Source organism: Pagrus major, chromosome 19 (genome assembly GCF_040436345.1).
Source record: "Pagrus major chromosome 19, Pma_NU_1.0".
Lineage (NCBI taxonomy): Eukaryota > Metazoa > Chordata > Actinopteri > Spariformes > Sparidae > Pagrus > Pagrus major.
In genome coordinates this window covers 27,336,177-27,361,678 of record NC_133233.1, presented here as the reverse complement: position 1 = coordinate 27,361,678, position 25,502 = coordinate 27,336,177, and the positions used below count along the sequence as shown (strand labels likewise).

Genomic DNA, 25,502 nt, shown 5'->3' with positions numbered 1-25,502 from the left:
ACTGCCATCCTTTCTTTAAGAAACTCCCTTGTTTTCTTACTATTTTACCTGTTAGTGCCTAGGATTTACAGGGTTTTGTACGCGCAATGACCCTCAGTCATTCGCTCTCTTTAACAAAGCTTTTTCTTACCGCTGTTGTCTTCTCTCTCCGAACTGCCGTCAACCGTCGGATCCCAGCTGGTGAGTCGATGTCCAGTCCTTTAAAAAGGTCTGAAGAAGCTCTCCTAAAAGCTTGCCGTGGCCACGGTCTTTCTGGAGTTCGTCTCACCCGCTGGAATCCTCAGGTCTGTTGGCATCCGGCTCGAAGGACCAAGTAAATGTCAGGTTTAATCACCTGAAACATTATTAAACACAAACACAAAGAGAGTCAGACAAGGCGTTCAATTTCTTACTCGCGAGGAGAACGGACAGAGATGTGCACAGTTACAAATCTCCACCCCGCTCTGAGCACACTTGTTCGCCTCCTCTCTTTTTATTAAAGCATGGGTGTTTCTTAGTTACATTGGAATTGCTTCCTGACGGTTAACAGCTGTGTGCATCAAAGTGATAACAAAATGTGAGTGTAAAACATAACACCATACAAGGATCAAAACAGAGACAACAGGTGCTTTGCTTCTCTGTGGTTGAGTTCTTAAAAAACTGTTTCGCAAGTGGGTGCGCAGCCCCCACCTCCTCAGAACACAAGATACCGGATGCAGCGACCTTGGATGAGACAGAGACAGTAAGCAGGCGAATAAAAGGTTATTTGAGTACAAAATGATATAAACTGTAACTTACATATAAGCAAATCCTATCATAGAGAGTGATGAGAATAACTGTTTCATGTCAAACACAGATCAGATGAAGGTTTGCTGAACCACTGATGTAAATAGCAAATGTCATTCAGAACAAAATGTTTCAAACTGTTTTGACATCAAATGCATGAAGTAAATATAAAGTGTCCTCTTTCATAATAACATTTTTGTAATATCTGTGTCATGACAGACTTTCTCGCTGTGAACTCTCAGAGACTCACTGTGAAGTTGTGGCCTCAGCTCTGAAGTCCAACCCCTCCCATCTGAGAGAGCTGGACCTGAGTTCAAACAGCCTGAAGGATTCAGGAGTGAAGCTCCTGTCTGTTGGACTGGAGAGTCAAAACTGTGCTCTAGAGAGTCTGAGGTCAGTTCATTGTCTTGTTTTTCCATATATTCAATTCAAACCCTTCACTGAGACTTAAACAGTTTAGTTAATTAACTTTCAAGATTTGCGATTTCTTTGAGACATTTTCTGTGTATCCAAGTGGCTCCATCCTGTGGTGTTCAGAGGAGGCTGCACTGAAGGACTCGATTCAGTGTTTTTATTTATTTATTTTTTTCATTCAGTTTATTTCTAACTTGTAAGTGTTAGCATCCAGCTGATGCCAGTCCCACTCATTTTAGAAACAGGATCATTAATTTAGAACGGACAGTTTCACTTGAACTACTCGAGTACTTCCAGAGGTGTTGGTATATCAAAAGTTTATGGACAGCCTGCAGCCAATCAGGATCCAGTTTTCACCCAGACCATGGTATAAAAATATATTTTTTCCTCTTACCTGTGGTGGTATTTATCCATCTGCTGTAGATCAGCTGGACCACTGATGTAAATAGCAAATGTTAATCAGAACAGAATGTTTCAAACTGTTTTGACTTCATCATTTGACAAACATTATCAGTATTATACTCATAGTTTGACCAAAACAATAGAAAAGTTTATAAAATGACTTTCAATAACACTTTACAACGTTCTACACAAAATGAGAGTAGTTACTACTATATTTAATAGATAATGATGAGTTTCTGAAGAACAGACTGGGAGATACTATATTAATAAAAAATGATGTCATGATCAGTTCATAAATATCCATGAATCAACATACTGACCACTTTCTTCATGAGTCGTTCCTGATAAACCAGCTGCTTAGAGGACAAACACTAGTGATGATGCATTCGTACTAATTACTTAATGAGTTCCTCAACAAGTGAAGTGAAACATCAGACTGACATCAGTCACTGTCTGTTCAGTGTTGAGGAGTTTTGAGTGTGTAGGGAGGGTCGAGCTCGTTCTCATGCATATATTTAAATACTCATAAAAACACACAAAGTCCACAAAACAAAGGACATTTCTTTCACGTTTCTTTTTTAAGTTTAGTCAAAGTAATTGTCATTGATCAAGTGCTACAGTAGACAGTTCAGTTCAGTTTGTTCTGAAACCAAAACGACCTTCAAAAAAAAGAAAAAAGAGAGATTTCTTACCAGTTCATTGATTATCAGGGCGTTTGATTCATTCTTCACTCATTTCTTAGTAACTTGTCACATTTTTGTGTACTGTACTGTAAAGTGTTACCTGACATTCCTTTAAAAATGTGTTTGATAATTATTTATACACATTACTTACAGACCAATTTTCTCCAAGGCTGAAGAATTTTATTGACTGTGAATTACTGCTGATCAGTAGATGGCAACACAATTAAATGTTTGTAAATGTTTTAAGATGTATTTGAACTCACACAACTCACTTTTGAACTTTTAACAAATTACCTAAATCACCAACTTTACTTTTAAGGGCTGTTTTTTATTTTATACAGACTTGAGTGAATGTGGACCTCTCCTTTAATTACACAGGCTTTACAGCCCTACATGTCTTATTTAATGAGGATCTCTAGTTCCAGACCTGACTGAGATCAGCAGCATGTTATTGATCTGTGTTGACATGAACAGCTGTATGAATGTTGTGCTGACATGTGGATGATGTCTGTAGAAGGCTGATGATGATCCACAATAACACAATGACAAAGTTACTCTACTCATTTTAGAGAAAAGCTCATTGATGAGGACACAGTAATGTTGAGCTACACATTTAAAACCTGAACACATCTGATTGGATTATAAATTAATTTTCATCTCCATCATTTATTCTTTATACAGATTGAGGGGCTGCAGTTTGTCAGTGTTGAGGCAGTGTTGACCAAATATGAATCAAGTTCCTCGTTCTCTCAGAAATATATTATATTCACTGTTTAGCTGTAATATGATAAAGTTTGTGTCCCTGCCACCATGTTAAGAAAGTACCAGGGACGACAGAGAGGCGTTATTATGGATCCTACTGCTGTTGCCTTTGTTGGTTCAGACATGAGGAGTGAGACTGGTTTGGGTTAGGGTAAGAATATCAGGGTAAGATTATCAGAGGCAGACTAGGGCCAATCTTAGCAAGATAAGCAGTGGGATCCAAAATGAGGCGACAGGGAGGCACTCACATGCACTAACATGCACACAGCTCAGATCACAACACACACACTGAGAGTGTGACGTCATTCTGTGTTCAGAACACCATGACTCCACTATATCTTTACATAACTCATAGTTGTATTTTACTTCCATCTTGTTGTGTTCAGGTGTCTACGTCCTGTCTACCAGGAAGTGAGACAGGAGCCTTTCCCTATTTTTAAGCCTTTCACCTGCTGTGCTCCCGTTTGGTAATTCCTCCTGTTAATATCTCGGGGTGTGACGAGATCTTGTGTCACGAGATCTCATGTTATTAAAACGTGTCTGACATTGAACTCAAAATTAGCATAGAAGATGCCCCCGCCACTTTTAAATCGTTTGTGCGGCAGCATTTTGGTGCCTGATGGAAACAATAAATGGCGACAGACTGACAGACAAGACACGAACAATATGTAAGAACTGTAAGAAAATAGTGCCGTACACCGCGGCTAACACGAGCACTATGCAAAGACACCTACAGAACCACCACAGCTCTCTACTGAAATCAACCGTGCCTGTGAAGAAAACACTGAAAGGCCGGACAACACTGACAAATGCTTTTATATCTCAACTTCCATAGTCAAGTGCTCGAGCCGCAGCAATAACGAAAGACATCAGTGTTTTCATTGCAGCTGACATGAGGCCATTTCCCATGGTGGAAAATCAGCGACGCCTCCACACATGGGAATCAAAGTTCACCATCCCAGTGGTCCTGAACCTCTACACAGATAGCATACCTTTCCATCCCTGCTACCTCCGCTCCAAGTGAGCGTGTCTTCTCAACTGCAGGAGACATAGTTAGTGCCCAAAGGTCTCAACTGCTGCCAGAAAACGTAGACATGCTCATATTCTTGAACAAGAACGTGACCATATCTTAGGCTGGGCAGTGTAGTTGTAGCCAGCTCTCAGCTCTGTATCATGCTTGGAGGGAAATCATGTCAGTCTCTGTTTGCACTTTAGTATTGAGAGAGAACTACTTTGATTATTGTTTGCACTTAAAACAAGACGACTAAGAAAAAGTTAGTGTTATTCATTATTGTTATTTATACTGTTTTTATTTTTTACTTTCAATTTGTGGAGAGGAGTTCAGTTAGAAGGTCACACAGCTTCAATTAGAAGTTAGAAGCTCACACATAGTTCATGCACAGTTATAAGGTCTGAAGAGACTCATGAGAAATCATACAGGAGAGAAGCCAGTCAGCTGAGTTTGTGGTGAAACCTTTTACAGTTCTTACATATTGTTTGTGTCTTTTACTGCATATGATAATTCATACTCAGTCACAAAGTAGAGCTGAAGTCACATTCATTACAAGATGATTACTAGTTAAAACATTTCAAAATGGACCTGCATTGTTTTGCATTTTGTAACTTAAAAAAAATGTTAACGTCTCGTTCTCATGAACCCAATATCGTGTATCATCTCATCTCATGAGCTGAGTGTATCGTCACATCTCTATTAATCTCCCATTTTCATAGTGATACAAATCAAAAAGGTCTTCTCAGGTCCTGTGTGGGGGTATGTGTCGTGGTACCTGTCAACCCAACTCAGAGGGAGAGTTGAGCATGTGCCAACAACCCTGCCTGACGTTTGCCACTCGTCCCTGTGTCACTAATGCTCTGCTCCACTCACTTTGCCCCTGAAAATGGGTGAAACAGCAGCCAAAAAGAAAACATTGCTTCCAAAATTCACATAACTTTGTGTGAAACTTTCCCCTTTATTGAAAATTGTCTCCTCTCTCACTTGTGTGGGACACGCAGGAGGCTGACGTGCTGCCAAGTGCTACCTGCTTGTTTTAGGTGTCCAACTGGGCTGTCCAGACCGAGCGCCCCGTGCTGTGGTCCTCCATGGCCAGCTTATGATTTCTACTGATCCTTTCATGGAGCCAGATGAAAAAATAACACCTCAAATATGAAATGATAGAAGTGAAAATAAAAAATGAATAATTTATTCAAAGAAAATCAGAATTAAATCCAAATCATATTTAAATTGAAATGAACATTTTCCTTCACTTATTTTTATTTTGAAAATGTTTTTGATTTTTTTATGATTCAAGATCAAAACTTGAACTTTCAAGTTTTATTTTTTCAATACATTTATTTTCTCCAAATGAACAAACCTCTTGGCCTTGATCTGGCTCCATATCCTTTCACCATCTGTCCTATTTTGGCAGGATTCTGTGAGTGAATCTGACAAAACACTGGTAATTTACTAGAAATAGTGTCACTGCTGTTTGTGGTTGTGTGTTTCTGTATTTGTTCCTCAGAGATGTGCAGCAAACACACACAGGCACAGACCACAGGCTTAAGAAAACCCCTCCCCACATATAATCACACAAGTCTATGGTCCTTTTAACTTCATTGTTACAGAAGAAGCAGCGTCCTGCTTATCACATAAAAGGCTTCATGTTATCAATTCATGATCTTTATTATAAAGATGCTCTACGTGTACGTCTAATTAGAAAAGAGCCGAGGAGCAGAATTTAAGTGAAAGACATTTTATGTGCTTGAAATGTTACATGTTGACTTTTGATCACTTTTGTGGACTTAGTTTGACTTTTTTGACTTGAAGACTTACATGAAGTCTTTTTACTCACTCTGACGTGTCAGGATATAACCTTTTTGATTAAAACTGCATTAAAATATCATGTGATCTGCTACTTCAGTGCAGACTAACAACATATATTACTGGGACCACAATTAAAATTTGCACACCAGCTTTTTTAATATCCAAGAATTCAAATCATAAACTCTCCCACTGACTTCCTCAGTAATGAACTGGACACATTTAGGCACCTTGAGTAACCATATACTTGTTTTGTCACTTTGTGTATTTGACAGTGTTGAACCTGCATCCTGTTGGGTTCAGGTGTTTGGAGTTTCCATTTTCTAAACTTCTACATTCTGAACCTTCTTCAGCTCTGAACAGATTATTAAACACTGAATGATTTCAAGCAGGAACATTGTCTTCTAAACTTACATCATTTATTCTTTATTCAGATTGTGGCGCTGCAGTTTGTCAGAGATCAGCTGTGCTTCTCTGGCCTCAGCTCTGAAGTCCAACCCCTCCCATCTGAGAGAGCTGGACCTGAGTGTCAACAAGCTGCAGGATTCAGGAGTGAAGCTGCTGTGTGATTTTCTACAGAGTCCAAACTGTAGACTGGAGAGTCTGAGGTCAGTTCACTGACTCTGTTACTGCTAACTAATATTTGAGTTTACATTCATACATAACTTACATTGATAAAGTTATAGATTTCCTTTGGTTCATATTTTCAATTTTCTTGAACTAAATTTCTTCTTCAGTCACAAAAGACTTCTGTTTCTTCAAGAAACTGTAGAAAATGTTCAGTTAGTTGTTAAAGGTAATTAATGTTTATAATTTAATCTGTTAACAGAAGAACTGAACTAACATTTGATTTAAATTGATAAAGTTGAGAAGCTGAAGTAGAAATATTTAGATTTCTGTTGATGTCAATGTGTTTTCACAAATAATGTCTGATCATTGATATTGATCCTACAGAACACACACAGATCAAAGCATATTTTCAAAATAAGATGTTTTAAAAGAAAATTCAGTTTTTTCTCCTCTAATAACAGACCTGACTGAGATCAGCAGCATGTTATTGATCTGTGTTGACATGAACAGCTGTATGAATGTTGTGCTGACATGTGGATGATGTCTGTAGAAGGCTGATGATGATCCACAATAACACAATGACAAAGTTACTCTACTCATTTTAGAGAAAAGCTCATTGATGAGGACACAGTAATGTTGAGCTACACATTTAAAACCTGAACACATCTGATTGGATTACAAATTAATTTTCATCTCCATCATTTATTCTTTATTCAGATTGAGGGGCTGCAGTTTGTCAGTGTTGAGGCAGTGTTGACCAAATATGAATCAAGTTCCTCATTCTCTCAGAAATATATTTTCACTGTTTAGCTGTAATATGATAAAGTTTGTGTCCCTGCCACCATGTTAAGAAGATACCAGGGACGACAGAGAGGCGTTATTATGGATCCTACTGCTGTTGCCTTTGTTGGTTCAGACATGAGGAGTGAGACTGGTTTGGGTTAGGGTAAGAATATCAGGGTAAGATAATCAGAGGCAGACTAGGGCCAATCTTAGCAAGATAAGCAGTGGGATCCAAAATGAGGCGACAGGGAGGCACTCACATGCACTAACATGCACACAGCTCAGATCACAACACACACACTGAGAGTGTGATGTCATTCTGTGTTCAGGACACCGTGACTCCACTATATCTTTACATAACTAATAGTTGTATTTTAACTTCCATCTTGTTGTGTTCAGGTGTCTACGTCCTGTCTACCAGGAAGTGAGACAGGAGTCTTTCCCTATTTTTAAGCCTTTCACCTGCTGTGCTCCCGTTTGGTCATTTCTCATGATAATATCTCGGGGTGTGACGAGTTCTTGTGACCCGAGATCTCATGTTATTAAAGCGTGTCTGACGTCAAACTCGAAATTAGCATAGAAGATGCCCCTGCCACTTTTAAATCATTCGTCTGATATTATTTTGATACCTGATGGAAACAATAAACGGCGACAGACTGACAGACAAGACACGAACAATATGTAAGAACTGTAAGAAAATAGTGCCGTACACCGCGGCTAACATGAGCACTATGCAAAGACACCTACAGAACCACCACAGCTCTCTACTGAAATCAACCGTGCCTGTGAAGAAAACACTGAAAGGCCGGACAACGCTGACAAATGCTTTTACATCTCAACTTCCACAGTCAAGTGCTCGAGCCACAGCAATAACGAAAGACATCAGTGTTTTCATTGCAGCTGACATGAGGCCATTTCCCATGGTGGAAAACTGGCGACTCCTCCACACATGGGAATCAAAGTTCACCATCCCAGTGGTCCTGAACCTCTACACAGATACCATACCTTTCCATCCCTGCTACCTTTGCTCCAAGTGAGCGTGTCTTTTCAACTGCATGAGACATAGTTTGTACCCAAAGGTCTCAACTGCTGCCAGAAAACGTAGACATGCTCATATTCTTGAACAAGAACGTGACCATATCTTAGGCTGGGCAGTGTAGTTGTAGCCAGCTCTCAGCTCTGTATCATGCTTGGAGGGAAATCATGTCAGTCTCTGTTTGCTCTTTAAGTATTGAGAGAGAACTACTTTGATTATTGTTTGCACTTAAAACAAGAAGACTAAGAAAAACTTAATGTAATTTATTTTTGTTATTTATGCTGTTTTTATTTTTTACTTTCAATTTGTGGAGAGGAGTTCAGTTAGAAAGTCACACAGCTTCAATTAGAAGTTAGAAGCTCACACATAGTTCATGCACAGTTATAAGGTCTGAAGAGACTCATGAGAAATCATACAGGAGAGAAGCCAGTCAGTTGAGTTTGTGGTGAAACCTTTTACAGTTCTTACATATTGTTTGTGTCTTTTACTGCATATTATAATTCATACTCAGTCACAAAGTAGAGCTGAAGTCACATTCATTACAAGATGATTACTAGTTAAAACATTTCAAAATGGACCTGCATTGTTTTGCGTTTTGTAACTTAAAAAAAATGTTAGTCTTGTTCTCATGAACCCAATATCATGTATCATCTCGTCTGGTGAGCTGAGTGTATCGTCACATCTCTATTAATCTCCCATTTTCATAGTGATACAGATCAAAAAGGTCTTCTCAGGTCCTGTGTGGGGGTATGTGTCCTTGTACCTGGCAACCCAACTCAGAGGGAGAGTTGAGCATGTGCCAACAACCCTGCCTGACGTTTGCCACTCGTCCCTGTGTCACTAATGCTCTGCTCCACTCACTTTGCCCCTGAAAATGGGTGAAACAGCTGCCAAAAAGAAAACATTGCTTCCAAAATTCACATAACTTTGTGTGAAACTTTCCCCTTTATTGATAATTGTCTCCTCTCACTTGTGTGGGACACGCAGGAGGCTGACGTGCTGCCAAGTGCTACCTGCTTGTTTTAGGTGTCCAACTGGGCTGTCCAGCCCGAGCGCCCCGTGCTGTGGTCCTCCATGGCCAGCTTATGATTTCTACTGATCCTTTCATGGAGCCAGATGAAAAAATAAGACCTCAAATATGAAATGATATAAGTGAAAATAGAAAATAAATAATTTATTCAAAAGAATATCAGAATTAAATCCAAATCATATTTAAATTGAAATGAAATTTTTCCTTCACTTATTTTTATTTTGAAAATGTTTTTGATTTTTTTATGATTCAAGATCAAAACTTGAACTTTCAAGTTCAAATTTAATTCTTTCAAACATTTATTTTTCTCCAAATGAATAAACCTCTTGGCCTTGATCTGGCTCCATATCCTTTCACCATCTGTCCTATTTTGACAGGATTCTGTGAGTGAATCTGACAAAACACTGGTAATTTACTAGAAATAGTGTCGCTGCTGTTTGTGATTGTGTGTTTCTGTATTTGTTCCTCAGAGATGTGCAGCAAACACACACAGGCACAGACCACAGGCTTAAGAAAACCCCTCCCCACATATAATCACACAAGTCTATGGTCCTTTTAACTTCATTGTTACAGAAGAAGCAGCGTCCTGCTTATCACATAAAAGGCTTCATGTTATCAATTCATGATCTTTATTATAAAGATGCTCTACGTGTACGTCTAATTAGAAAAGAGCCGAGGAGCAGAATTTAAGTGAAAGACATTTTATGTGCTTGAAATGTTACATGTTGACTTTTGATCACTTTTGTGGACCTCGTTTGACTTTTTTGACTTGAAGACTTACATGAAGTCTTTTTACTCACTCTGACGTGTCAGGATATAACCTTTTTGATTAAAACTGCATTAAAATATCATGTGATCTGCTCAGAGCCGGAGTGGGACTCATTTTCAGCCCCGGAGTTTCATGCCTCAGACCGGCCCACTTTAGATCACGACCTATTATATTAAAATAATGTAATTATAACTTTACATGTTCAGCCTACAATAGCACACTGTTCTCTAAAGCCTTGTAATCCCGTGTATTTTTTCTAAAATAATTCCATTTCAGTGCAAGTAATGGTTGCTTCACAATGTGGATATATTTCAACATGAGTGCACTGAACCAATTTAGATTTTTTCAATGGCAAAATATGCAGGCTTATTCCATATTACTTTCATCCTATTCACTTTCAATTGTGTGCTTTGTTTACTATCTTAGTTTTAATGATAAATAGTATATTGGGCCACTACTATCATTTGGGCATAGAAAGTGGTTATATTGGAACTGATGCTTGCTTGTTCACACACTAGCTCACCTGTTCCTTCCATGACAGCAGCTATCCCTTCCTCACCACTAGCTCCTTGCTCTGCCTCTGACACTAAATCACATTTTAAAAATGGTCATAATTCTCAACACAAATCTCCCCTTTTTCAAGTCAAAAATTCAAGTCAGTTTCATTATTGTAGTGCTGAATCATCTATCATCATCAATTATCTTCATATAGAGCAGGTCTACACCATACTCTTCATTATATTAATTCTAATAATATTCACTCAATGAGCAATCCTACCCGCCCACTCTGGACCTGTGTTGGGCTCATGGCTGATGCTTGGTGCTGCATCTTGCATCTGAGGGGCTACAAGACAAAGTTTCCCAGTTATGTGGTGTCGCATCATACTATTATTTAAATGATGTAACGTTAGATTAGGCAGGCTATATGTTTCAACGACACGCAATTCATTGACTTGATAGGCTAATTAATTAACTTGAACGGTGCAGGTAAAGTTGCATTTTGTTCAACATCTTGCCTTACCCGTTTCATCATCTTCATTGGTCGTTTCAGACCGCAAGCTCGTTTTATTGAAAAAGCTGCTGATTTTTGCACATTTGGCTGCATCTGTCTCCAGTACTTTTCTCTTTTTAATTCTCGCTTTTTCTGCACCACCCTTGCTCTTTTTATTTTCCATTTTGCAAACACCCTTGCACTTCTGTGGCTGGAGCCAGCCTACAAACACCACTGACAGTGTGCGGTGTGCACGGACGTGTTACGTCAGGCTGCGTCTGCAAAAAAAAAAAAAAAAAGAGCTGCCAGTTGAGACGGGCCCAGGTGCAGCGGTAACAGCATACACATAATACCCAATCAGTGCCATGACTGAACACCGGCCCAAAATAAATAAATAAAAATAATAATTGAACACCGGCCCTCGCAGCCCAAAAGTCAGACCAGCCCACCGGGAATTGTCCCGGTCCTCATGATTAGCCACTCCGGGCCTGGATCTGCTACTTCAGTGCACGCTAACAACAAATATTACTGGGACCACAATAAAAAATTGCCCACCGGCTTTTTTAATTTCCAAGAATTGAAATCATAAACTCTACCACTGACTTCCTCAGTAATGAACTGAACACATTTAGGCACCTTGAGTAACCATATACTTGTTTTGTCACTTTGTGTATTTGACAGTGTTGAACCTGCATCCTGTTGGGTTCAGGTGTTTGGAGTTTCCATTTTCTAAACTTCTACATTCTGAACCTTCTTCAGCTCTGAACAGATTATTAAACACTGAATGATTTCAAGCAGGAACATTGTCTTCTAAACTTACATCATTTATTCTTTATTCAGATTGGACAGCTGCAGTTTGTCAGACATCAGCTGTGCTTCTCTGGCCTCAGCACTGAAGTCCAACCCCTCCCATCTGAGACAGCTGGACCTGGACTACAACAAGCTGCAGGATTCAGGAGTGAAGCTGCTGTGTGATTTTCTACAGAGTCCAAACTGTAGACTGAAGACTCTGAGGTCAGTTCACTGACTCTGTTACTGCTAACTAATATTTGAGTTTACATTCATACATAACTTACATTGATAAAGTTATAGATTTCCTTTGGTTCATATTTTCAATTTTCTTGAACTAAATTTCTTCTTCAGTCACAAAAGACTTCTGTTTCTTCAAGAAACTGTAGAAAATGTTCAGTTAGTTGTTAAAGGTAATTAATGTTTATAATTTAATCTGTTAACAGAAGAACTGAACTAACATTTGATTTAAATTGATAAAGTTGAGAAGCTGAAGTAGAAATATTTAGATTTCTGTTGATGTCAATGTGTTTTCACAAATAATGTCTGATCATTGATATTGATCCTACAGAACACACACAGATCAAAGCATATTTTCAAAATAAGATGTTTTAAAAGAAAATTCAGTTTTTTCTCCTCTAATAACAGACCTGACTGAGATCAGCAGCATGTTATTGATCTGTGTTGACATGAACAGCTGTATGAATGTTGTGCTGACATGTGGATGATGTCTGTAGAAGGCTGATGATGATCCACAATAACACAATGACAAAGTTACTCTACTCATTTTAGAGAAAAGCTCATTGATGAGGACACAGTAATGTTGAGCTACACATTTAAAACCTGAACACATCTGATTGGATTACAAATTAATTTTCATCTCCATTGTTACGCTCCAGTCTAGGGGTGCCTAGAGCGCAACATGAAAACAGGTCCCCAATCTTCCCCGAGTCCCAAACAGCCACTCACAAATTTTTATATTCACAATAGAACAGTTTATTTACAATAACTTAAAGGATCAACAACTATAAATGTAACTAAGGAAGCAACTTCGGGGTGGACCAAGGCCAAAACAATAACCAAAACACCTCTATCTGGAAAAATAAATCTCTTAACTCAAAAACCAAAATCACAATAAACTTACCTCCCTCACTAACGAAAAAACAGGAGAAAATAGGTTCAAACGAAAAAGGCAGTCCACCCTTACTATTTAACAAACAAAAGAAAAGCTTGGTGATCTCCACCCAAGGCTTTTACACAAGGGACATGTGGCTGGTTGGAAGAGGAGGAGGATGAGGAAGTGCTGTCTGTCTGACAGCCGCCATCTTGGCTCCTTATATATCGGGTGCCATCAGCTGCAGCCAATCACGGGTTGAATCGGATCTCTCTCCACCAATCACTTCTTGGGGATGGCCCACTCCTATTTGCATAAAAAAAATCAAAAACACACAGACAGCAAAACGCACTGCAAACAACCCAAACGATGACCACAGTCATAACACCCCCACACTCAAGAATTAAACACATCCCTAAATGTTTAATTACTATTGCTCCGAGTAACACCGGGACAAAGTGTCAGCTATTATATTTTCGGTTCCTTTTTTGTGGTGGATCTGCAAATTGAAGTCCTGCAGAAGGAGAGACCAGCGCATGAGCCGCTGGTTTGAATTGCGCATATTTGCTAAGAATGTTAGTGGGTTGTGGTCTGTGTATACTTGGACAGGCTGTGAACTAGATCCAATATACACTTCAAAGTACTGTAAGGCCAACAGGAGGGCAAGAGCTTCCTTCTCGATTGTACTGTAGTGAAGCTGGTGCTTATTGAATTTCTTAGAGAAGTAACAGACAGGATGGTCGATAGCCTGCTCATCCTCCTGTAAGAGTACAGCACCTGCGCCGCACGCGCTGGCGTCAACCTCTAGCTTAAAGGGACGCGCAAAGCAGGGTGCTGCGAGGACAGGTGCCCGACATAACAACGCCTTGGCAGACTCGAAGGCAGCCTGGCAAGCAGGGGACCAAACGAAGGGTTTCAACGGACTCACAAGACCTGTTAGAGGAGCCACCACATCGGAAAAATTTCGACAGAAACCCCGATAATACCCACACATCCCAAGAAAACGGCGCAGCGCTTTCTTGGACTGTGGAACCGCGAAATCAATAATCGTCTGCACTTTCTCAGCCAGCGGACGGACCTGTCCCTGACCAACCTGTTTACCCAAATAGGTGACAGTGGCCTTGCCAAATTCACATTTTGCGAGGTTAAGCGTGAGGGAGGCCTCACGGAGACGACAGAAAATGAGGGATAGTGTGCGGAGATGATCGGACCAGGTGGAGGAGTATGCAACCACATCATCTAAATAGGCTTCACAGTTTTCCACGCCAGACAACACGATGTGCATTAACCGTTGGAAGGTTGCGGGAGCATTACGCAGCCCGAATGGCATAACCGTGTACTGGAGGAAGGTGTCGGGTGTGACGAAAGCGGAGATTTCAGAGGCGCGGGGAGTTAAAGGAACCTGCCAATAACCTTTTAACAGGTCCAGCTTTGTCACATATTTAGCGGAGCCTACACGGTCGATACAATCCTCCATCCTGGGGAGTGGAAACGAGTCCGGTTTTGTGACTGAGTTGACCTTTCTATAATCATTGCAAAAACGAGGGGTGTTGTCGGGTTTCGGCACCAAAACACAGGGTGAGCTCCACGAACTTATACTGGGAACAGCTAACCCATGCTCAGTCAGATATTCCACCTCCTGCTGCATCATGGCCCTTTTAGTCGGGTTTACTCGGTATGCATGTTGCTTGATGGGTTTGTGGCCCTCCACGTCAATGTCGTGGTATAGTACAGATGTTTGACTGGGATGATCAGAAAAAAGCAACAAATTATCCTCAATCAACTTTGTAATATCTGCACGGGATGACGCAGATAGATGAGACAGAAAACTCTCCAAATTACTCAGCACCTCTGAATTTCTCAAACGAGCGGCTGGCATCAAGCCACTTTTCTCGGCCAAACCATCATCCACAAGGTGGTACTGAGGCGGAACAGCGGACACAGACATCACAGGCGCAGTAGGGGATTTCAGGAGATCACTCTTTCTGGAAAAGTAACGCTTCAGCATGTTAATATGGCATACTCTGGATTTTCTTTTCCGGTCTGGAGTTTGAACAACATAGTCTGTGTCACTAATTTTTCTCTCCACCGTGTATGGACCAGAAAACTGAGACTGCAGGCTGGATCCAGGTAACGGAAGCAGCACCAAAACTTCCTCACCGGGTTGGAATACGCGAAGGACGGACTTTTTATCGTAACGGTGTTTCATTTTTACTTGACTCTGTGCCAAATTATTGCGAGCCAACTGGCATGCTATGTTGAGACGCTCACGAAAAGAACAGACGTAATCCAGCACATTATGTTCAAGTTTCGGCGACTCTGACAGCCACTTTTCTTTAAGGAGTTGAAGAGGACCACGCACAGTATGGCCGAAAATCAAATCGCAAGGGCTGAAACCTAGCGATTCTTGAGGAGTTTCACGTACAGCAAACAACAGCAAAGGGAGGCCCTCATCCCAATCCTTGTCAGACTCCAGGCAGTATTTACGCAACATGGATTTTAAAGTTTGATGGAACCTTTCAAGTGCGCCTTGGGACTCTGGATGGTAAGCACTAGATGTTATGTGTTTGATGTTTAGTTCTGTCATCACTTGTGCAAATAATTTGGATGTGAAATTTGTGCCTTGATCGCTTTGTATTGTTTTAGGCAACCCAAAAATTGTAAAGAACTTAGTGAGGGCTTTCACTACGGGTTTGGTTCGGAGAGTGCGCAGCGGGATGGCCTCAGGGTACCGCGTCGCAGCGCACATCACTGTCAAAATGTACTGGCTTCCGGATTTAGTTTTTGGCAGGGGACCAACACAATCCACCAAAACTCGTTCAAACGGCTCCCCAAGCACCGGGATCGGGTGAAGAGGGGCCGGAGGGACGGTTTGATTTGGCTTTCCAACCATTTGGCACGTATGACAGGTGCGGCAATACTTTGTCACGTCGGCTTTTAACCCGGGCCAGAAGAAATTGCGCAACACACGGTGGTACGTTTTTTTAACACCAAGGTGGCCAGCTAAGGTGGCGTCATGGGCGAGACTCAAAACCTGCGGTCGATAGGCTGTTGGCACAACTACCTGATTGACAAGGCGCGTCTCGCTGCAGTCAGGACTCCACCGTCTCATCAATACACCGTTGTCCAGAAAATACACACAAGGTTTTCTGTCTTCCTCAGCGGCTACAACCGAGGACAGACACAGGGTTAGAGACGGATCATTTCTCTGCGCATCAATTAACATTTCACGGGTGAGATTTAAACTCAGATCCTTATCAGCAGGAACACACTCAGACTCACTCACACATTTAGCTACTTCGTCACCCTCAGTAGCAGGAGCCACTGAAAAAGAGGGCTCACCCTCACTTAACGTAGCCATGAACGATTCATTCAAATCCACAGTTTCACTCAATTTACGAGCCTGTGCGCGCGTAATGGCGCACACAGGGAACAACTTAGGCAACAACACAGCAGAAGAGACAAAGGTGGGAGAGTCAGCAGACACAACCGAACTGACATTGTTAATTACTTCGGGGAGAGGAAACACATTTCCCCCGGCCAAATCGTTTCCCAAAATAAATGAAATGCCACTAATCGGAAACCGTGGGAGTACGGCAACTTTCACATGTCCCGATACGAGTGGTGACTCCAAGTGGATCATGTGAAGCGGGGCGTTAAGTTCACTCATTTTAATTCCCCACACGAGCAAATCAGAATCGCATGAAGTTTTATTTGAAAGTGGTAGGACATTAGCCAGCAGGAATGAATGATAAGCGGCGGTATCTCTAAGAATAGTTACGGGTACCTTATCAGATTCATTTGTTACAGAGACAAAACCAGTTGAAACAAACGGCTTGAAACGAGGGTCAACCTCATCGTATACCTCTGGGTTAGGTAACGGCTCAGGATGTTGTTCAGGCGGGGACGTGGTGTTTATGAAACCCACACCTGCGGGAGACTTCGTGTTTTTGTGGTGTGTTTTTTTTCTAAGAGTCGGACAGACAGCGATCAGATGACCTGGCTCATGACAATAAAAACACTCGCGGTTCTCAGCTGCAGCTGGTAATGTGCTTTTACGCGTTAGCTTTGGTGATCGGTTTCTGTGCTCAGGCATTACCTGTGAAACACGAGGGGTTGGCATAGAAAACACACTTTTGTGGGTCAGAACGAATTCATCCGCCAGCACAGCTGCTTTTGTGACTGACGTTTCTTTTTGTTCATTCAAATAGACAACAATTCGATCCGGCAAACACTTTTTAAATTCTTCAAGTAATATGAGTTGTCTCATTTCCGCCACGGTCTTAACATTACATGCTTGGCACCACTTGTCAAACAACACACTCTTGTCACGCACGAACTCCACATATGTTTGGTTAGCAGATTTTTCCCTAGTTCTGAATTTCTGCCTATACGCTTCGGGAACCAGCTCGTAGGCCTGCAACACAGTTTTCTTTAGGATGTTGTAATCAAGGCTATCCTCAATAGACAGGCTGGCACAGACTTCCTGAGCTTTCCCTATGAGTTTACACTGGAGGAGCAGTGACCAGAATTCTTTTGGCCAACTCAGGGCAGCAGCTATCCGCTCGAAAGCGCTGAAATAAGAGTCCACCTCAGACTCACGAAATGGAGGGACTAGTACAATGTGCTTACTAATGTCAAAAGCGGGAGCAGAAACAGAGCTGTGGCCAATAGGAGATACCGGGGTGGAAGCTACAGGGGCGTCTCTCTCAAGCTCAAGAGCTCTTATTCGCAGGTGCATAGCCTGCACCTCCAGCTGCTTATTTTGAGTTTCGACCTCCTTTATTTTGAGGGCTAGGCGGAGATCCTCCGTAGTCATGCCTCCCATGACTGGATCTGTGACCGACCCAAGCTCAACACCAGCAGTGAGCGTGCCAGCAGCCTCCGCTGCTTTCGCCTTAGCTAAAGGTGCGTCACTGGCCTTGTCACCCGCAGCAGCCTCAACCGCATCAGCAGCTGGGTTCGGGAGGACGCCCTGCTCCACCAACTCCGCACACAGCAAATGCTTAATTTCTGCCTTCCTGGCACTGTAAGGCACTTGCACATTATAACAATTTGCCAAAATCAATAGATCCGTTTTTCTACATTTATCAATTTTACTCAGAGATGGACTGACCATGAAATCATCCAGTGCAAACTCCATAATTCCCCCACACACCAAAATTTACTGCCAACCAGAACAACTAGTAACAAAGCGCGACAAGAAGATGGACGAGCCCCCAATTCATGTTACGCTCCAGTCTAGGGGTGCCTAGAGCGCAACATGAAAACAGGTCCCCAATCTTCCCCGAGTCCCAAACAGCCACTCACAAATTTTTATATTCACAATAGAACAGTTTATTTACAATAACTTAAAGGATCAACAACTATAAATGTAACTAAGGAAGCAACTTCGGGGTGGACCAAGGCCAAAACAATAACCAAAACACCTCTATCTGGAAAAATAAATCTCTTAACTCAAAAACCAAAATCACAATAAACTTACCTCCCTCACTAACGAAAAAACAGGAGAAAATAGGTTCAAACGAAAAAGGCAGTCCACCCTTACTATTTAACAAACAAAAGAAAAGCTTGGTGATCTCCACCCAAGGCTTTTACACAAGGGACATGTGGCTGGTTGGAAGAGGAGGAGGATGAGGAAGTGCTGTCTGTCTGACAGCCGCCATCTTGGCTCCTTATATATCGGGTGCCATCAGCTGCAGCCAATCACGGGTTGAATCGGATCTCTCTCCACCAATCACTTCTTGGGGATGGCCCACTCCTATTTGCATAAAAAAAATCAAAAACACACAGACAGCAAAACGCACTGCAAACAACCCAAACGATGACCACAGTCATAACACCATCATTTATTCTTTATTCAGATTGAGGGGCTGCAGTTTGTCAGTGTTGAGGCAGTGTTGACCAAATATGAATCAAGTTCCTCATTCTCTCAGAAATATATTTTCACTGTTTAGCTGTAATATGATAAAGTTTGTGTCCCTGCCACCATGTTAAGAAGATACCAGGGACGACAGAGAGGCGTTATTATGGATCCTACTGCTGTTGCCTTTGTTGGTTCAGACATGAGGAGTGAGACTGGTTTGGGTTAGGGTAAGAATATCAGGGTAAGATAATCAGAGGCAGACTAGGGCCAATCTTAGCAAGATAAGCAGTGGGATCCAAAATGAGGCGACAGGGAGGCACTCACATGCACTAACATGCACACAGCTCAGATCACAACACACACACTGAGAGTGTGATGTCATTCTGTGTTCAGGACACCGTGACTCCACTATATCTTTACATAACTAATAGTTGTATTTTAACTTCCATCTTGTTGTGTTCAGGTGTCTACGTCCTGTCTACCAGGAAGTGAGACAGGAGTCTTTCCCTATTTTTAAGCCTTTCACCTGCTGTGCTCCCGTTTGGTAATTTCTCCTGTTAATATCTCGGGGTGTGACGAGACCTTGTGGCACGAGATCTCATGATATTAAAACGTTTCTGACATTGAACTCAAAATTAGCATAGAAGATGCCCCCGCCACTTTTAAATGGTTTGTGTGGCAGCATTTTGGTGCCTGATGGAAACAATAAACGGCGACAGACTGACAGACAAGACACGAACAATATGTAAGAACTGAGACACACTGATTGTGTGTTTCTGTATTTGTTCCTCAGAGATGTGCAGCAAACACACACAGGCACAGACCACAGGCTTAAGAAAACCCCTCCCCACATATAATCACACAAGTCTATGGTCCTTTTAACTTCACTGTTACAGAAGAAGCAGCGTCCTGCTTATCACATAAAAGGCTTCATGTTATCAATTCATGATCTTTATTATAAAGATGCTCTACGTGTACGTCTAATTAGAAAAGAGCCGAGGAGCAGAATTTAAGTGAAAGACATTTTATGTGCTTGAAATGTTACATGTTGACTTTTGATCACTTTTGTGGACTTAGTTTGACTTTTTTGACTTGAAGACTTACATGAAGTCTTTTTACTCACTCTGACGTGTCAGGATATAACCTTTTTAATTAAAACTGCATGAAAATATCATGTGATCTGCTACTTCAGTGCACGCTAACAACAAATATTACTGGGACCATAATAAACATTTGCACACCAGCTTTTTTAATATCCAAGATTTCAAATCATAAACTCTTCCACTGACTTCCTCAGGAATGAACTGGACACATTTAGGCACCTTGAGTAACCATATACTTGTTTTGTCACTTTGTGTATTTGACAGTGTTGAACCTGCATCCTGTTGGGTTCAGGTGTTTGGAGTTTCCATTTTCTAAACTTCTACATTCTGAACCTTCTTCAGCTCTGAACAGATTATTAAACACTGAATGATTTCAAGCAGGAACATTGTCTCCTAAACTTACATCATTTATTCTTTATTCAGATTGAGGAGCTGCAGTTTGTCAGAGATCAGCTGTGCTTCTCTGGCCTCAGCTCTGAAGTCCAACCCCTCCCATCTGAGAGAGCTGGACCTGGGCCACAACAAGCTGCAGGATTCAGGAGTGAAGCTGCTGTGTGATTTTCTACAGAGTCCAAACTGTAGACTGGAGACTCTGAGGTCAGTTCACTGACTCTGTTACTGTTGTATTGTTAAATTAACATTTGAGTTTACATTCATACATTACTTACATCCATAAAGTTGTAAATCTCCTTTGGTTCATATTTTCAATTTTCTTGAACTAAATTTCTTCTTCAGTCACAAAAGACTTCTGTTTCTTCAAGAAACTGTAGAAAATGTTCAGTTAGTTGTTAAAGTTAATTAATGTTTATAATTTAATCTGTTAACAGAAGAACTGAACTAACATTTGATTTAAATTGATAAAGTTGAGAAGCTGAAGTAGAAATATTTTGATTTCTGTTGATGTCAATGTGTTTTCACAAATAATGTCTGATCATTGATATTGATCCTACAGAACACACACAGATCAAAGCATATTTTCAAAAGATGTTTAAAAGAAAATTCAGTTTTTTCTCCTCTAATAACAGACCTGACTGAGATCAGCAGCATGTTATTAATCTGTGTTGACATGAACAGCTGTATGAATGTTGTGCTGACATGTGGATGATGTCTGTAGAAGGCTGATGATGATCCACAATAACACAATGACAAAGTTTGTGTGTGTGTGTGTGTGTTTGGAGTATGTTTTCATTTTATTCTATTTTATTTTTCTCTTAGTCACTTCCGACCTCGAGCTGCTATTATCTGTTACTGTTTGCACACTGTTCCTTTGTGCTGCAGTGTCAAATTGAATTTCTCCTACAGGGATCAAGAAAGGTTCATCTTATCTGTACTCATTTTAGAGAAAAGCTCATTGATGAGGACACAGTAATGTTGAGCTACACATTTAAAACCTGAACACATCTGATTGGATTATAAATGAATTTTCATCTCCATCATTTATTCTTTATACAGATTCAGGGGCTGCAGTTTGTCAGTGTTGAGGCAGTGTTGACCAAATATGAATCAAGTTCCTCATTCTCTCAGAAATATATTTTCACTGTTTAGCTGTAATATGATCAAGTTTGTGTCCCTGCCACCATGTTAAGAAAGTACCAGGGACGACAGAGAGGCGTTATTATGGATCCTACTGCTGTTGCCTCTGTTGGTTCAGACATGAGGAGTGAGACTGGTTTGGGTTAGGGTAAGAATATCAGGGTTAGATAATCAGAGGCAGACTAGGGCCAATCTTAGCAAGATAAGCAGTGGGATCCAAAATCAGGCGACAGGGAGGCACTCACATGCACTAACATGCACACAGCTCAGATCACAACACACACACTGAGAGTGTGACGTCATTCTGTGTTCAGGACACCATGACTCCACTATATCTTTACATAACTAATAGTTGTATTTTAACTTCCATCTTGTTGTGTTCAGGTGTCTACGTCCTGTCTACCAGGAAGTGAGACGGGAGTCTTTCCCTATTTTTAAGCCTTTCACCTGCTGTGCTCCCGTTTGGTAATTTCTCCTGATAATATCTCGGGGTGTGACGAGATCTTGTGACCCGAGATCTCGAGATATTAAAACGTGTCTGACGCTGAACTCGAAATTAGCATAGAAGATGCCCCCGCCACTTTTAAACCGTTTGTGTGGCAGCATTTTGGTGCCTGGTGGAAACAATAAACGGCGACAGACTGACAGACAAGACACAAACAATATGTAAGAACTGTAAGAAAATAGTGCCGTACACCGCGGCTAACACGAGCACTATGCAAAGACACCTACAGAACCACCACAGCTCTCTACTGAAATCAACCGTGCCTGTGAAGAAAACACTGAAATGCCGGACAACACTGACAAATGCGTTTACATCTCAACTTCCACAGTCAAGTGCTCGAGCCACAGCAATAACGAAAGACATCAGTGTTTTCATTGCAGCTGACATGAGGCCATTTCCCATGGTGGAAAACTGGCGACTCCTCCACACATTGGAATCAAAGTTCACCATCCCAGTGGTCCTGAACCTCTACACAGATAGCATACCTTTCCATCCCTGCTACCTCCGCTCCAAGTGAGCGTGTCTTTTCAACTGCAGGAGACATAGTTAGTGCCCAAAGGTCTCAACTGCTGCCAGAAAACGTAGACATGCTCATATTCTTGAACAAGAACGTGACCATATCTTAGGCTGGGCAGTGTAGTTGTAGCCAGCTCTCAGCTCTGTATCATGCTTGGAGGGAAATCATGTCAGTCTCTGTTTGCACTTTAAGTATTGAGAGAGAACTACTTTGATTATTGTTTGCACTTAAAACAAGAAGACTAAGAAAAACTTAGTGTTATTCATTATTGTTATTTATACAGTTTTTATTTTTCACTTTCAATTTGTGGAGAGGAGTTCAGTTAGAAGGTCACACAGCTTCAATTAGAAGTTAGAAGCTCACACATAGTTCATGCACAGTTATAAGGTCTGAAGAGACTCATGAGAAATCACACAGGAGAGAAGCCAGTCAGTTGAGTTTGTGGTGAAACCTTTTACAGTTCTTACATATTGTTTGTGTCTTTTACTGCATATGATAATTCATACTCAGTCACAAAGTAGAGCTGAAGTCACATTCATTACAAGATGATTACTCGTTAAAACATTTCAAAATGGACCTGCATTGTTTTGCTTTTTGTAACTTTTGATCAAATAACATTTTTAAGAAGTTTTTTTAAAAATAGTGTTAAAATCTCCTCTCGTTCTCATGAACCTAATATCGTGTATCGTCTCATCTCATGAGCTGAGTGTATCGTCACGCCTCTATTAATCTCCCATTTTCATAGTGATACAGATCAAAAAGGTCTTCTCAGGTCCTGTGTGGGGGTATGTGTCGTGGTACCTGGCAACCCAACTCAGAGGGAGAGTTGAGCATGTGCAAACAACCCTGCCTGACGTTTGCCACTCGTCCCTGTGTCACTAATGCTCTGCTCCACTCACTTTGCCCCTGAAAATGGGTGAAACAGCTGCCAAAAGAAAACATTGCTTCCAAAATTCACATAACTTTGTGTGAAACTTTCCCCTTTATTGATAATTGTCTCCTCTCTCACTTGTGTGGGACACGCAGGAGGCTGACGTGCTGCCAAGTGCTACCTGCTTGTTTTAGGTGTCCAACTGGGCTGTCCAGACCGAGCGCCCCGTGCTGTGGTCCTCCATGGCCAGCTTATGATTTCTACTGATCCTTTCATGGAGCCAGATGAAAAAATAACACCTCAAATATGAAATGATAGAAGTGAAAACAGAAAATAAATAATTTATTCAAAAGAATATCAGAATTAAATCCAAATCATATTTAAATTGAAATGAACATTTTCCTTCACTTTGTTTTTGTTTTTGATTTTTTTATGATTCAAGATCAAAACTTGAACTTTCAACTTTTATTTTTTTTAATACATTTATTTTCTCCAAATGAACAAACCTCTTGGCCTTGATCTGGCTCCATATCCTTTCACCATCTGTCCTATTTTGGCAGGATTCTGTGAGTGAATCTGACAAAACACTGGTAATTTACTAGAAATAGTGTCGCTGCTGTTTGTGGTTGTGTGTTTCTGTATTTGTTCCTCAGAGATGTGCAGCAAACACACACAGGCACAGACCACAGGCTTAAGAAAACCCCTCCCCACATATAATCACACAAGTCTATGGTCCTTTTAACTTCACTGTTACAGAAGAAGCAGCGTCCTGCTTATCACATAAAAGGCTTCATGTTATCAATTCATGATCTTTATTATAAAGATGCTCTACGTGTACGTCTAATTAGAAAAGAGCCGAGGAGCAGAATTTAAGTGAAAGACATTTGATGTGCTTGAAATGTTACATGTTGACTTTTGATCACTTTTGTGGACTTAGTTTGACTTTTTTGACTTGAAGACTTACATGAAGTCTTTTTTCTCACTCTGACGTGTCAGGATATAACCTTTTTGATTAAAACTGCATTAAAATATCATGTGATCTGCTACTTCAGTGCACGCTAACAACAAATATTACTGGGACCATAATAAACATTTGCACACCAGCTTTTTTAATATCCAAGAATTCAAATCATAAACTCTACCACTGACTTCCTCAGTAATGAACTGGACACATTTAGGCACCTTGAGTAACCATAGACTTGTTTTGTCACTTGTGTATTTGACAGTGTTGAACCTGCATCCTGTTGGGTTCAGGTGTTTGGAGTTTCCATTTTCTAAACTTCTACATTCTGAACCTTCTTCAGCTCTGAACAGATTATTAAACACTGAATGATTTCAAGCAGGAACATTGTCTTCTAAACTTACATCATTTATTCTTTATTCAGATTGTGGAGCTGCAGTTTGTCAGAGATCAGCTGTGCTTCTCTGGCCTCAGCTCTGAAGTCCAACCCCTCCCATCTGAGAGAGCTGCAGCTGGACTACAACAAGCTGCAGGATTCAGGAGTGAAGCTGCTGTGTGATTTTCTACAGAGTCCAAACTGTAGACTGGAGACTCTGAGGTCAGTTCACTGACTCTGTTACTGCTAACTAATATTTGAGTTTACATTCATACATAACTTACATTGATAAAGTTATAGATTTCCTTTGGTTCATATTTTCAATTTTCTTGAACTAAATTTCTTCTTCAGTCACAAAAGACTTTGTTTCTTCAAGAAACTGTAGAAAATGTTCAGTTAGTTGTTAAAGTTAATTAATGTTTATAATTTAATCTGTTAACAGAAGAACTGAACTAACATTTGATTTAAATTGATAAAGTTGAGAAGCTGAAGTAGAAATATTTTGATTTCTGTTGATGTCAATGTGTTTTCACAAATAATGTCTGATCATTGATATTGATCCTACAGAACACACAAAGATCAAAGCATATTTTCAAAAGAAGATGTTTAAAAGAAAATTCAGTTTTTTCTCCTCTAATAACAGACCTGACTGAGATCAGCAGCATGTTATTAATCTGTGTTGACATGAACAGCTGTATGAATGTTGTGCTGACATGTGGATGATGTCTGTAGAAGACGGATGATGATCCACAATAACACAATGACAAAGTTACTGTAGTGTGTGTGTGTGTGTGTGTGTGTGTGTGTGTGTGTGTGTGTGTGTGTGTGTGTGTGTGTGTGTGTG

At 40.7% G+C, this 25,502-nt stretch overlaps 1 protein-coding gene across 1 annotated transcript in view; it reads left to right on the top strand.

Annotated features, from left to right (window-relative positions):
• The window catches only part of LOC141014244 (protein NLRC3-like), a 34,670-nt gene extending 9,756 nt beyond the window's left edge, over positions 1 to 24,914 (top strand). Inside the window, exons 2-4 of the mRNA XM_073487957.1 lie at positions 985 to 1,158; positions 20,319 to 20,492; positions 24,707 to 24,914. Coding sequence (XP_073344058.1) covers positions 985 to 1,158; positions 20,319 to 20,492; positions 24,707 to 24,893 — 535 coding nt within the window. The 3' untranslated portion in view covers positions 24,894 to 24,914. The remainder of the gene's footprint in view (positions 1 to 984; positions 1,159 to 20,318; positions 20,493 to 24,706) is intronic.
• Positions 24,915 to 25,502: the final 588 nt, after the last annotated feature.